The 15,221-nt window shown below is 33.5% G+C and overlaps 1 protein-coding gene across 13 annotated transcripts in view; it reads left to right on the top strand.

Moving 5' to 3' along the window:
• CNBD1 (cyclic nucleotide binding domain containing 1) overlaps positions 1-15,221 on the top strand; it is a 543,788-nt gene that overhangs the window by 330,854 nt on the left and 197,713 nt on the right. For all 13 annotated transcript variants that reach the window (XM_077876353.1, XM_077876352.1, XM_077876350.1 and 10 more), the window contains 2 exons: positions 6,239-6,376; positions 7,445-7,577. In XM_077876353.1, coding sequence (XP_077732479.1) covers positions 6,239-6,376; positions 7,445-7,577 — 271 coding nt within the window. The remainder of the gene's footprint in view (positions 1-6,238; positions 6,377-7,444; positions 7,578-15,221) is intronic.

Here is a 15,221-nt window from a genome sequence, read left to right as displayed (position 1 = left end):
CACAGTAAGCAAGTAAAAATATGCAACTACAAATCTAACAAGAATTGTCATCAGTCTCATAGCATTTAACGGGTAGCAATTAAGAGTTCTGTATCCAGCAAGGATAAGAAGTTCTGATAAACGTGTTAGTCTATCAATTTAAACCTAAAACTAAATGCTGACACACCTTATTACAAATACACAGGAAGTTGCAAATTAAAATAATGCAAGATGATAAACCAGATTACACTAACCCAAAGAAGGCTGGTGTAGCTCTACTAATAGTAGGCAAAGTAGACTTTATTCCAAGAACATTATTAAAGGTAAAAAGGGATATTTCATAATTAAAGTGAAATTTGTATGCACTGAAAATTATTACCTCAAAATACATAAATATTGATAAAGAAGAAAAAGAAAGAAAGAAAGAAGAAAGAAAGAAAAAGAAAGAAAGAAAGAAAGAAAGAAAGAAAGAAAGAAAGAAAGAAAGAGAAAAGTAAACAAATCCACAACTATAGAAGATGATTTTAATAGATATCACTAAGGGATAGGGAACCAGACCAAATACACACACACACACACACACACACACACACACACACACACACATATCAGTGGAGATACAGAAATTCTAAACAACACAATTAACAAACTTGATTTAATAGACCTGTATTCAATGTTGCAAACAATTGCAGAATGTATGTTCCTCTTAAGTGTACATGGTACTTTTTAAAAAAATATTTATTTATTCATGAGAGAGAATGGCAGACATAGGTAGAGGGAGAAGCAAGCTCCCTGCGGGGAGCCTGATGTGGGACTCATTCCCAGGACCCTGGGATCACAAAGTGAGCCAAAGGCAGATGCTCAACCACTGAGCCACTCAGGTGTCCCTGCACATGGAACATTTTTAAAATTGATTTAGTGCTAGGGTATAAATTGAGTCTCAACAAATTTCAAATGATTATGTCCTATAATCACAGTGGAATTAAGTAAGCATCAGATAAACCCTATATGCCAACTTTAACATTTACCTAATAGAGAAGTTAATGTTTTACTACTAAACCTTTAAAACTTAAGGATATTTAATTATAATTGCACAGGTCTTAACGTGGTACCAAATGATGATTATTCAACCCAGGTTCCTTTGCTGCTGAAAATCTTCCTGTGTTAGAGGCAAGGAACACATTTCTTTATCCTCAAAGTTTTAAGATAGTAATATAATATATTTAATATTTTTAGAATGCCCTTACTTATGAAAGCATATTATAGAACAATATAATAGAGCACATAATTTATTAGAAATCAGACTGGGGTGATGTAGGTAGCTTTAGAAAAGAGACAGGAATTAAACTGGGTCTGAAACTGGGTAGAATTCAAATCAACAGTCAGTGTGTTAGGTATTTCAGAAAAGAGCTTCATGTAAATGATTGAGAAGGTAGAAATGCCCTGAGAATGTTTGAAGAAACTCTCTGTTTTGGAGAAAATAAAAAGAATTTCTTCTACTTTTCTGATCTATTATGATATTTAGACTCTTCTTGCCAAAGTGTATGAGAAACATAATCGGAAGCTTTATTTAGACAACTTTTAAAGAAGACTTTATTGACCAAATCTACAATTGTCTTGAGTTGTAGGTTTTACATAGAGACTGCATAGTTATTCATACAACCTTCAAATATCAATTCTTTTCCTGTAGACTGGAAATGTTTTCCTCTTTGGCTCAGCATACAGGTTTGGAATGAATGTACCCAGGGAATTTAGGCAGGCATGTCGGTCTCTTAACCAGTGGGTTGAGTAGTCCCAATCAGGCTGTCCTTACATTCAGGTTGGTTCCTGCTTCTACCTTTTAGGTATCACATTTACCCCGAATATGGCCCAAGTCCACCATAAGCATGTCAGAGATTATAAAATGCGGCATTTTCACATTACTTTCTTATTGTACAACATTATTTGGTTATGAGAATGTACTTTCTAAATGAGCCATTTTAATCATAGGGGAAATGCAATTTTTTTTTTCTGAGACATAGACACCTTTGAGAATCTAATGAAAGCTGTAGAAAGTCATTCAAAGAAATAAAAACAACAGAAATTTACAAACTGAGAAAGAATCACAAACTGTGGAATGAGACAGGAGGAGTTCAAGAATCTTCTAAAAAGCCCATCCTTGTACCAAGACTCTGAACCCTTGATCTAAAGAGGCTTTGTATTTTCTGCCTGCCTCTTCAGACTCTTTTTTTTTTTTTAAAGATTTTATTTATTCATGAGAGATACACAGAGAGAGGCAGACGCATAGGCAAAGGGAGAAGCAGGTGCCTTACAGGGAGCCCAATGCAAGACTCCATCCCGGATCCTGGAATCAAGCCCTGAGCCAAAGGCCGATGCTCAACCACTGAGCCACCCAGGCCTCCAGTCCCTGCCTCTTCAGTCTCTTAGGGAGAAAAATTGTTCCACAGGGTTAGGAACAGGACCTTTCCTTGGTTTAAAAATAGCAATTCCAACTTTAGTTATTGATCTTGTTTAATGTGTAAATGCCTGAAAGCTAGAAGCATTAGAAAAATAATACAAGAGGAACAAAAATTATACTTGTAAAAGTCTATTGTTTTTTAGAAACAGTAAAATGCTGCTTGAAACAAACATCAACAGTGTTTTTACTCAAAATAAATCTTAATGATTTACCAACTCTTGTTTTTCAGAAGCAATTGTTTGGCTCATATATTATTAGAAAAGTGTAATAATTTTCAATCATGGGAATACATCATTTCCCAATAAAGATAATTATCTATTTTTCAGTAAAATAGCATGAGAATTTAGAAGTGAGAGAAATGGCTCCTTTTGTTACTTCCAACAACCATTTCCAGCAAAATACGATGATCTATCTAACCTTAATGAATGTTTTCCTCCAAATTGAGAAGGATGGACTTGTGCATAATTTAAATAGCTTTGTAATATTGCCAGATTTCAAAATTGCTACGTTTATTGAAAATTTCAGAAAATACAGTTATATAGTAAACAATGATAGTTATCTGCACTTTCATCATTCAGAGATAACTATATATGTCTAATATATATCATTTAATATATTTCATATATCACTATAAAAATATCAAGAGAGATAACATAGGTGTGGAAAATAACATAACATGTTATTCTGAATCTGCATTTTAAATCTCTCTTAAAATGTCCGAAACTTAAAATTTAATACATACTCAGTGTTGTAACTGAAAGAAAATATGTTTTAAGGGAAAGATAATTAAATCTTTTGTCATTTTAGCCCCACTTCTCCCCTGAATGGCCTGGTATTTATACTTGCACAACTTTCTCTGAGTCCACATAAACATATGAACAATTATATAAACTAATACAGATTACTTTCTTTGTAACTGTTCAGTTTATAAAAATTTTCAACATATATTTTTACCTGCTATTTTTTTTATTATAAGAATTGTTAAAGGTTAAGATACATAGATTTTACTAATTTTAAACAGTATGTAAAAACTTAGACTTAATTGAATACACACACAAACACACGTTAATTAGTGGCCATTAAAAAAGACTCCAGTTGGGGGTTATTAAAAAGTGATACATTAAACTTATTGTAAATATATCTTTAAGGGGTCACCTAGGTGGCTCAGTTAGTTGAGCCTTCAGCTCAGGTCATGATCCCAGGACCTGGGATTGAGCCCTGCATTGGGTTCTTGCTCAGCGGGGAGTCTGCTTCTCCCTCTCCCTCTGCCTCTCCCCTCCACTGGTGCTCTCTTTCTTCCTCTCTCAATCTCTCTCTCAAATGAATAAATAAAATTTTTAAATATATATATATATCCTTAGGAATGCATTTTTCTGTAAGGTAGATCCTATGAGACGAGTGTCAGGATAAAGTATTTCATTTCATACATTCTTTGTTTATTTTAGTAAATATTGCCAGATTATTTCTCATTTTAAAAAGTTTTTAGAGTTTCCCGAGTTACGTATGAAAATATTACTCCAGTCTCATAAGTTAGAGTACTTTAATATTTCCAATCTGATAGATGAATAAACATTTCTCTATTAGTAAGGTTGAGAATGTTTCTTTTGTGTGTGATTTGTTTAGTTGTTTTTTTCTGGAAGTTATTTTTTTTTTGATAATTTGTCATTTTCTATAATTATTTGTTTTTGTTGTCCTATTTAGGTCAAATTATAGGTGTTATATATTTTAGGGATATAGTAAATTTCGTCACTTTTTTGTGTCATGTTTATTGTCTTTTCCATTTGTGAAGTTCCAATTTCTATACTATTAAATTTGCAGTTTTAACTATGAACACTTATATAATCCTTTTTATTTCCTAGTTTGAAAGTATAAAGATTCTCAATAACTTTTATCTTCCTGCTCTTCTCTTTGTATTTGCTGTTGTAAAAGTGTTTAAATCTATGTTATTTTACAGGTACCCTATATTATTTATTTTAAAAATATTGCATGCCAATAAATTTTATTTACATTTACCCATTTTTATCAACTGTTTTGTATTTGTCTTTGGGTTTGGTATTGTTCCTTCATTTCTAAGAGTCACATCGTCCCTATTCTGGAAAATTTGGGACCAGTATCACTGATGTGATAATTACTCCTCTCCCATTATTTTTGGTTTCTTCTGGAAATCCTAATAGATATATGCTGAATGGCCACCATCTTTCTTTCACATTTCTTAAAGTCTTATATCAAAATCCCTCTATATTTTATATGTTTTATTCTGAATGTTTTACTCATGGATATAATAATTCATTTCATGAATTATTTCTTAAGTTTTAACTAAAGTATCCGCTGAGTTTTTGTAATAATTGTTTTTTACTTATAAAAGTTTAATTTTATTCTTTTGCAAAATGCCTCCTTTTGCTTCCATCATGTTATACTCCAATTTTATAATCTAATATATTGATTGCATATAGCTTTTTTTAGGTTGTTCAATATTTTTTCAGGTTCTTTGTTGAGTTCCTCCCATAGGGGTTTTGTCACTTGTGAGGCTTGTAATTTTTTATTGTGATTTTGTTATTAACATGGATTGCTTCCTATGTGAATTCCTTTTATCGTCAATTCATACCTAAGGTTTTAAATTTGCATGTTCCTGGATTCTAGGTGTTTTACTAGTTGTGTAGCAGACTGTACAGTAATTTTTAAGCTAGGAGTCCTGCACTATGTGTAAATGTATACTATTCACCTACGCAAGTTATAGACCTAGGAACCTGATTTTGTGACAACTCTACCCAGTTCCCTAGCTAGATTAGTGGGTGGAGTTTTTGTTACCTCCATTTCACATAGAGGTGATTCTCCAAGGTCCTAGGCTTTAGGCAAGAGAGCTCAATTTCAATTCCTTACCTTGTATGGTCCTGGGTCTCATCTATTTCCACATGTATGACAAATCCTGGAACTTAACCCTTTAGGCCTGTATCCTAGTCTCATATCACTGTGAACCACTTTGGCTTCATCAGTAATTGTTTAAAATTCCTCTTTATTTCTGGACTTGCAGATTGAAGCTCAGCTATCCAAGCTCGAGCTTGGATAGAAAGAAAACAATTCAGCCTTTCTATGGATTTAAAATGGAAGAGTGGAGGTCCTCTTATATTATCTTAGCCATATAGACCTGATATTTTCCCAGAGAAGCTTCTCAATTTCATAGATATGTATTATCCATGGTATATATTTTCCCCCAGGCAAACATGAATATAGATCCTCTATGTAACTACGTATATTCTCATTATATCCTAATAATTACAATATCGTTCTAGTGTAACATTTTTAGCATGCTAAATATTTATTTTTTACATATTGTATTAGGAGACTCTACATGTGTGTATGTGTATATATTTATATACTGCATAACACTATATTAATTTTCATTATTACTACCAACGTGTGAGAATAATAAAATAAACAGAAGACCAGTGTACTTTTTTCTTCACTCTTTCAACAAATATTTATTGAATGGGTGCTATGTTTCAAGCATTATTCCAGGTACTTAAAATGAATCAGTGGATAAAACAGAAGATCTATCTTATAAGTTATTTCTTTCATGCTAGTGAAAAAGTGGAAGCTTTTCCTTCTTTGGGAAGGTAGCATCGGGCAGAAGTATGACAGCCTTGCAAGACTGTTTAGATCCCCTTCTTTCACAGAGTTGGCGTTTGACCTGCCATCATCCTTTTTGCAGACTCTTCGAGACTGCTTCTATTACCACCACTACTGGTATTTTTATGTTGATGAGTGATAATGAAGTTTAAATTACATCTGTATTTTTTACAGCTTGGACAGTGGAGTACCTTTGGGACTCTGGAAGTTGCAGCTCAGACTGAATCAGAAACAAAGGAGTACTCGGTGATCACAGAAGAAGACTGTGAAATTCTTAAAATCTCTGCAAAGAATTATGCGAGGTTAAAATCGGTATGAGCATACCTAATCTATATATTAACACAATATGTGTGTAAATTCAAGTTTTATCTCTAGACAGAAGATGTTCATATCTTTTTTATTTTTTAATATAACTTGACTTGGAGCCATAAAAATGTGGCTTATTTGATGAACATTATCTAAGCTTTTGATGATGATGGGTAGTTGAAGTGGAAAGAAAGATCTCCCTGGATATATTTTGTGTATATCTTTAGCACTTTTGGTTTTTCCTGAATTTAAAATCCATTCATTTATACATTCATTTATTCATGTATTCATTCAACAAACATATGTTTTGGATGTCAACAGCTTGTCATGTGTTAGGGATACCAGATAATCTTACAGACAGATCTCTAAATCTGTACAGTCCATCTGAGGAGAAAAAATACTTGGAAGTGATTGGTATGCTATTTCATTGCTTTAATAGACCCAGGGTCACATGAATAGGTGATCACAACTTAATTCTGACCCCTTAATTCAGCTACATTAAGATAACTTATTTACTTTATGTTTACTGATTTATTCTACTTTAGTCAACTCCAAAATGTTCCCTCTTTTTGATTTCTCCTTTCCTGATGACAGAGAAAGTTTATATAAATGACTGCATTGAAAGGCCCCCATTGTCCTTCTCTGCCAGCTTTTCTTGATAGGATCTAAGTCTGGAGCAGGTGCAACAAACCATTGGCATCAGCTAGTTGTGTGCTCAGGTTGGAGGGAGATGAGGAGACATCCATCTTCTTGATTTAGGTCTCTAATAATATAAGTATCAGTTATTCAATATTATCAGGTATAACTTTTGAGTTTAGTCTTGACTATGACAGGATTTCTTAAAAATGCTAAAACATTTATGGAAGTCTAAAAATATTATGAAAGGTGGGAAAATATAATTTTAGTAGCAGATCTGAAGACTAAATTTCAGTATGGTTATATGATTATAGAATGATGGTCCTACAAAATTCAAATGTATTTTATGCAATTTACATTCATATGACCTTTATTTTCTGTTATTGCCATTTATCTATCTGCTATTCATTTTTCCTTCTTTTTAAATGACTTTTTCAGGAAAAAATAAAACTTGAAAATAAGCAAAAGGTGAAATTAATTCGTAAATGTCCATATTATGAAGAATGGCCTACTTTATCCATATATGAATTAGTTGCACTCATTAAATGGAAAAAATTTCCACCAGGTCACAGTGAGTTTAATGCAATTTTGGATCATTTTCTTTACATAACGTATTATTGGAATTTATACTTTTTTATAATTTTAATGTTTTATATAATATTTATTCATATGAGTGTTTCCCTAATTTCTTAATGTAGACTTTTAATTGGACATTTAGCTTATTGCCTGTTTTTATTAAAAAATCATTCTGTATTGGCTTGAAAACTGATCTCAGAACTGACCTTATTTCCATATCCCTTTATACTTCTCCATGGCCCTGCCCTTCTTGCACCACCCTGACAGTTAACACAAGGACCATAAGGGGAAATGCAGTGAGAAGTTATATTCATTTTTCCTTTTCTTCTGATTGGAAACCTACTTAAGCAGCAAGTTTGCTTCTCTGTACCTGCACTGCACATTATTAGTGGAAAGATAGAGAAAAGGTGAGGCTGAGATAAGGGGTAGCAGCAGTGAAGCTGCCAACATTTCCAATATTTGGCATGGCAGGGTTGTATGGATTTCCTGCTTACATGTACACAAAAGGTGTAAGTGGCATTAAGTCATTTTGTACAACTGTTTCTGTCAATGAGAGCCCATTAAGTAAGAGATGTCACCTTCTATGGATTGAATGTTTGTGTCCCACAAAACTCATATTGAAGCCCTAATCTCCAATATGATGTTATTTGGAGGAGGGACCTTTGAGAGATGATTAAGTCATTAACGTGGAGCCCTTATGTATGGGTTTAATGCCTTTATAAAAAGAAACATAAGAGAGATTATCTCTTTCTCGGTCATATGAGGATACAAGAAGGCAGTTGTCTGCAAACAAGAAAGAGGGATCTTACCAGACACTGAATCTGCTGGCATCTTGATCTTGGACTTTTTCAGCATCCAAAACTGTGAGAAATAAATGTTTGTTGTTTAGGCCATCCAGCCTATGATATTTGTTGTATCAGCCCAAACTGACTAAGACACCAACATAAGAGGAACTGTGGGTAGATTTCCTTCAATAAGGAGATCTTTTGCCCTACAAGAGATAGCCACAAACAACAGAGAGAGGTTTGCAGCCTTGCTTGGTTTTTCTCTGTAGTGGAACAATGGATTATAATAGAAGAGATAGTGTTTGAGAGAAATACTTCCATTTCATACCTACAGAACCATAAATATGAGGGAAATGTTGGCAGGAGGAGAACATTTCTGAATTAAATTTAACCTTCTAAAAAGAATGAGTCTGAGTTGCAAATTCCATAATGTGACTGTTAATAAAAATATGGTGGAGTTAAGAAAAATCTGAGTAATATATCCTTTAAGGGAGTCACTGTGTAATAGAAAAGTGAGGTATAGCATAGAACCAATACAGAAGGTTCCTTTATTAGAAGAAAAGTAAATATCACTAGAGGCAAGATTATGCTTCAAAAACTGAGATTCTCTAATAAACTTGCTAAGTTTGGTGAGATGATAGCCCTTTACTAAGTTATTTCCAATTTTTTCCAGTTCTTATTTTTATATTTTATTATCACTCTTAAAAACTAGTGTTTAACCCATATTTTTTAACCCATATTTATATATATTTTTTCTTTCTTGGAAAAGTTGAATTTTAGATGTATTTTTGTTCATGAAACATTTTTTTCTAATGAGTTATGAATGCCATTTTTGGCCAACAGTACATTTAAGAAAGCAAGTAGTACCTGACTTGGGAAAAATTAGGAATTGAGCACTTCTAAATTTAGCATATGTATTGTATAGAAACAATTTTTAAAAAAATATGGCTGTTTTGATTTATCATGGGTTCCTCCTTTTGTATCAGAAACAGCACATTTTGGTCCATGCCTCATTTCCAGGGCTATTTTGTATATAAAAAAAAATAATGTCTCAGTCTTGCCCATCTATAAGAATATTAATATATTTTAGGTTATTGTAAAGAAGGAAAGAGGGGCTCCTGGGCAGCTCAGTCAGTTAAGCGTTAGACTTTTGATTTCAGCTGAGGTCGTGATCTCAGGGTCATTGGATGAAGCCCCACACGGGGCTCTGTGCTCATTGTCTCCTCTCTCTGCTCCTCCTGCTGCTTGTGCTCTCTCTCTCCATTGCTCTCTCTCTCTCTCAAATAAATAAATAAAATCTCTTACAAAATAAAATAAAAAGGTTGAAAAAAACTGTAATCAAAAATATTTTCAATTATGTATGTGAGCTAAAAGAATGTGGAATTTTAGAAAGGGGAATAATTACGAGCTTTTAATGTATTTGATTACTAATGATGACTAATATGTGTCTCAGTCTAAAATATCAATCTAAAATTCTTAAATTTGGCATCAGAATTAAGGTAGTACTGATTTTCTTTAAAAGATTTTATTTATTTATGAGAGACACACATACAGAGAGAGAGAGAGAGGCAGAGACACAGGCAGAGGGAGAAGTAGGCTCCATTCAGGGAGCCCAATGTGGGACTTGATCCTGGGTCTCCAGGATCACACCCTGGGCTGAAGGCAGGTGCTAAACCGCTGAGCCATCCAGGGATCCCAAGGTAGTACTGAGTTGATGCAGTTTCTTAGACTAATATTGGGTTCAAGTTCTTTTTAGTAAATGCGTTTAAAAATAATGGTGGACTCTATTTATTGCAATGGACTGTGATTATGTTGAATAAGTCAAAAGTAGCATTATTTTCCCACTGATTCGCAAATATAAATATGTGGTGCTTACATTTATAAAGTTTTAAAAATCATTTGTCCTCCTTAGAGAGGAATGACAATTACAGTAAATGATCTTCAAAGCCTCTTTCAGCCCTGAAATACTGTGGTTCTTATAAATAAACATACCTAGGTGAAGAATAAATTCTGTCAACCTAATCAGATTTTCTTATATGACAGTGACAAACTTGATATATCAAAGAGAAGCATTAGATGTAATACTTCTCGACTTTGCTCAAGATTTATTTTGAATTTTTATCAGAAAATGTAGAGGCTCTAGCTCAAATTATACTTTTATTATCTTGGTTTAAAATTAGCATGAGTATGATTTCCAAGGCATAATTATGTGTGTTTTGATCTTCTTTTAAGAATGTATATTGGATGAAGTTTCAGTGAGATTTAGTTAATTATTCAAAAGCTTGATAGAATTTAGAATTAATCCTTGGCAATCTATGAAATAAGTAAAGCTTATCTCTGGCTCTATTTCCTTTGTTAACTTCCTAAGTCTTCTTACTTTTGCTTCACATGCCCAGGGATCCTGACTATAATGAATGTGTACAATGCTGCTAGTAATTTGGGCATGTCCGGTTTGTATCACACCGATTAAAGTCTTCCCAGATGTTATTTATTTTTTCAAAGTAAGACTGGCTGGAAAAAGACAACCAGCTTTTCTCACTAATCAGCCTGTTTCTGTGGTTATTGTGTATAAGAAAAAAAAGTTAACTTGGCATCAGTAAACTCTTTATGAATATTTTATTGTTAAGGTGCTTATATCATTATGCTCTATCTTTTCCAAGCAGAATATGACATAGCAAACCATAACTAGAGATACTTAAAAAAAGTAACCAATTTAGCTCTGAAAGATACAATAGGACAATATAATAACAGTTAAAAAAAATCTCGTCTTCCCAAATGAAAAGTGGAGAGTTTCAGACACAAATATGTACTTTGAACCTCTACCAAACAGAAGTGTAAAGTTCTGGGCTCTAGATTCCAGTAACTCTTTGGCTTCAGGTTCTTGCATATCAAATAACTCTGTAGGGTTTTAAACTCTTTAGTTGGATTGTACATTCTTGAGCATCCGTAACCAGGCTTGTACTTTAGAGACGCTATTGATTTTGATTTTTCCCCCTCCATTCCTTTCTTATGGGCATCTTTTGTATTGACTGGATATTTTCCAGTGTAATATATTAATTCATTTGTTGATTTCTTAATAGATTTGTTAAGAGCAGTTTTAGGGTCACAGCAAAAGTGAGCAGAAGGAACAGAGGTTTCACATGTACTCCTACCCCAATCTTGCATAGCATTTTCCCACTATTAATGTGCTCCATGAGACTAGTACATTTGTTACAAGTAATAAACCTACATTAAACCATCATTATCATTGGAACATCATCAGACAAAGCTCATAATTTCCTTTACGTCTCACTTCTGGTGTCGGACATTCTCTGAGTTGGATGAATATGTAATGATATTTATCCACCATCACAGTATCATATAATTTCACTGCCCTAAAAATCCTCTGCACTCCATACATCCATTCCCTACCCTTCCCTAACAACTGGCGACCACTTATCTTTTTGCTGTTTTTTTTTTAATGTTTTTGCTATTTCCAGAGTCTCATAGAATTAGAAACATACAGTATGTACCCTTTTTAGAATGTTCTCTTTCACTCAATAATATATATTTAAGGTTTTTCTATGTCTTTTTGTGGTTTAATAGTTCATTTCTTTTGAATGCTGGATAATATTCTCTTATCTGGATATTTATCCATCCATCTACTGAAGGAAATCTTTGTTGCTTCCGGATTTTGGAAATTTATAAATGAAGCTGTTATAAACATCCTTAGGCAGATTTTTGTATGGACATAAGTTTTCAACTTTGGGTAAATATCAAGGAGCACAGTTCCTGGATAGTATATTAATAGTAAGTTTAGTTTTGTAAGAAACTGCCAAACTGTCTTCTTAAGTGGCTGTACCTTTTTGCATTCCCATCATTAGTGAGAGTTCATGTTATTCCACATCTACATAAGCATTTGGTGTCGTCAGTGTTCTGGATTTTGTCCACTTAAGTAGATGTGTAGCGATATTTCACTGTTGTTCTAATTTGCGTTTCCCTGATAGAATTTGAATGAAGCATCTGCTCACATGTCTATTTCCAATCTATACATCTTTTTTGGTGAGGTGTCTGTTAAGGTCTTGGCCCATCTTTTAATCAAATTTTTTGGTTATTGTTAGGAGTTGTTTATTTTGGATAACGGTGCTTTTTCAGATATATCTTTTGCAAATATTTTCTCCCCAGCTGTGCCTGGTCTTCTCATTCTCTTGACATTTTTCTTGATAGTTGGGCATGAGGTACTTTGTAAATACAACTTCTTTTTTTTTTTTAACACAACTTCTTTAAGTAGGTTTTAGTAATATGGTCATAAGGTTTAGGGGAAGAAGTGTTTTATAGTCTTATGATTAGGGCTCAGTGTTTCAGTGGGCTTATGCCTCAGGAATGGGACTTTCACTTATACTTCTTAGTCTTCTCCACCCATCTGCACCCCCACATTAGATTGGACAGGATGGCCGGTGTGGGCTGAAGTTAGTTACTTCCCTTCTCTAGTTCAGTTAGGATCTGATAAAACCCCATTAGGTTAGACTGGTTAACTAGCTTCCCCTGAGGGCAAGCCTTGTTAAAAACAGAGTGCCTTGCTTATTTCATGCCAGAAACATGAGAAATTTTTCTCTAATATATATTGTAGGAACTTAGTAAAGATCCAGGAGATAAAACTCATGAAAGTGTGGGGTCTTCTGAATCCTGGGTCCCCTTGGAATTTTATTTTTTTATTTTATTTTTTTTCCCTTGGAATTTTAAGCTCAGATTTGTCCACAGTGAAGCTTCAGCAGTTTGTCAAGTACAGTTTAGATTTTCCTACCCCCAGCACTGGTTTCTAAGGAGGTTTCTTTTCTGCTAAGTTGTGATTCTTTGTATTTGCTGGTTAGTCTCTCCAGTTTGCGGGGGCAGCAGCTTGCCCTTTGACCTCATTCCTCTTACGAGTTAAAAATTCTTGATTTTTCAAGGTTGTTTTTTTTTTTTTTTAAGTCTTTACTTGTTAGAATGAAGTACTGACTCCCAAGCTCCTTGAAAGCTAGATCAGAAAAACTGATTTTTCACTATTTTTGTTATTTCCTTTATGTTTGTTCCAGGGCTAATAAAATATATCTCAACTTATCAGAATCTACTTCAGATTTTTACTAACTTAATTCCAGCTAGATATAGAAATATTACAATATATAACTTGATTTTCATTCTTTATGTGCTATTATCATTATACATATCACATTTATATATGTTCAGATTGAACAATAAATTGTTATTATATTATCTAATCTTACATATCTTAAAAGAACTGTGAGAAGAAAGTAGTGCAAGTATATTTTTATAGTGTTTGTTATATTAAATACCTTATTTACCATTTCTAGTTATCTTCATTTATTCCTGCGGATCTGATATACCATCTGATATCCTTTCCTTAGTCCAATATTAGTTTATTCCAACCTGCCACCTTGTGTTGTTATTGGTGAATGTATACACATCTATATTACAGACCTCGAATCAGGATTGTGTACCTATTATTTCACACAATCACTCTCCAAGTCATTTAAAAGAAGAAGCAGCAATGTGCACTTATGCTGACTTTTATAATTATATATTTACCTTTAACAGTACTTTTTAATTTTTCTAGCAGATTTGAATTTCTGATTGGTATTGCTTACTTCCAGTCTGAAGAAGTTCCTTTAGTATTTGTGATAGCAACAGATAATGTCAGATTTATTTAAACTGGGGCTGTTTCTCCTTTTTGAAAGATATCTTTGTTGATAGTGTTGATATTCTGTTTTTGGCACACTTTGAATACATTATTCATTGTCTTCTAGTTTCAAGGGTTTTTTGTTGTTGTTGTTGAGAAGTGAGCTTTTTGTCTTACTGTGGCTCACCTCTAAGTGATGAGTCATTTTTCTCCTGTTGCTTTTGAGATTTTCTCCTTGTCTTTGACATGTACCATTTTTACTAGAATGCTTCTTACCCAGCCCCAGAATCCTGTCACCACTTTAACATCTTCTCTCCTCTTGTCCCCACTTTCCTTTCCCACAGTTTATACTATATCATATACACTCAACTATACTGACTGGTACTAAAATAAAGTTTATCTTATCGTTCAACTCCTTAGCATATTTATTCTTCTCATTGTTATTAAGATACAAAATCCTTAATACAGTTTAAAAGACCAGTTGCATCCGGGTCTTGCCTGTGTCTCCAAGTTTTATATTGAGTAATCTTTTTTTCCTGTTCACGTTTCAGTCATTCTGGATTTTTATGACCTTTATTACTCCTTCCTCTCAAGATCTTTACAAATGCTGTTTCCACTTCTTAGAGTAATTCCTCAACCTTCACCTCATTGAATTTACTTATTGTTAAGATCATTTTTCTTATACCAACTTAGATTCTACTGATGTCACTCTACTCTGGGAGACTCTATTCATTCCATTCTGAGGGTTCAGCAAACTTCTATAAAAGGCCAGATAGTAAATATTTTAAGTTTTGCAAATCATGTATAGTCTGTTGCTGTTCCTTCCCACTTCCTACTCTCCTTCCTCCTCTTCTTCTTTGTCCTATTCTTCTAACTCTTCTTCTTTTTCTTCATCTTCTCCTTTTCAGCCTCTTTAAAATTATAAAATATGTTTTTAGCTGGAGGAATGTACAGAAATAAGTCTCAACCCAGATTTGACCCATGGGCTAAAATTTGCTAACCCCTGTTCTATCTTAGCTTGCATCATGTTATTTACCAATAAGCTATGAGCTGGTTTTCTTACTAGATTTCACACTCCTCTGGAACATGTCCATCGCATTTTTCAGTACACAAGAGAGTACCTAGAATTTGTAGGTCTTTATATGTTGAATGAAAGGTTGAATGAATATTTCGAAGTCAGTGTTTGCCTTGAGCTAAA

Source organism: Canis aureus, chromosome 28, assembly GCF_053574225.1.
Source record: "Canis aureus isolate CA01 chromosome 28, VMU_Caureus_v.1.0, whole genome shotgun sequence".
Classification (NCBI taxonomy): domain Eukaryota; kingdom Metazoa; phylum Chordata; class Mammalia; order Carnivora; family Canidae; genus Canis; species Canis aureus.
This window is presented reverse-complemented; position numbering and strand designations above follow the sequence as displayed.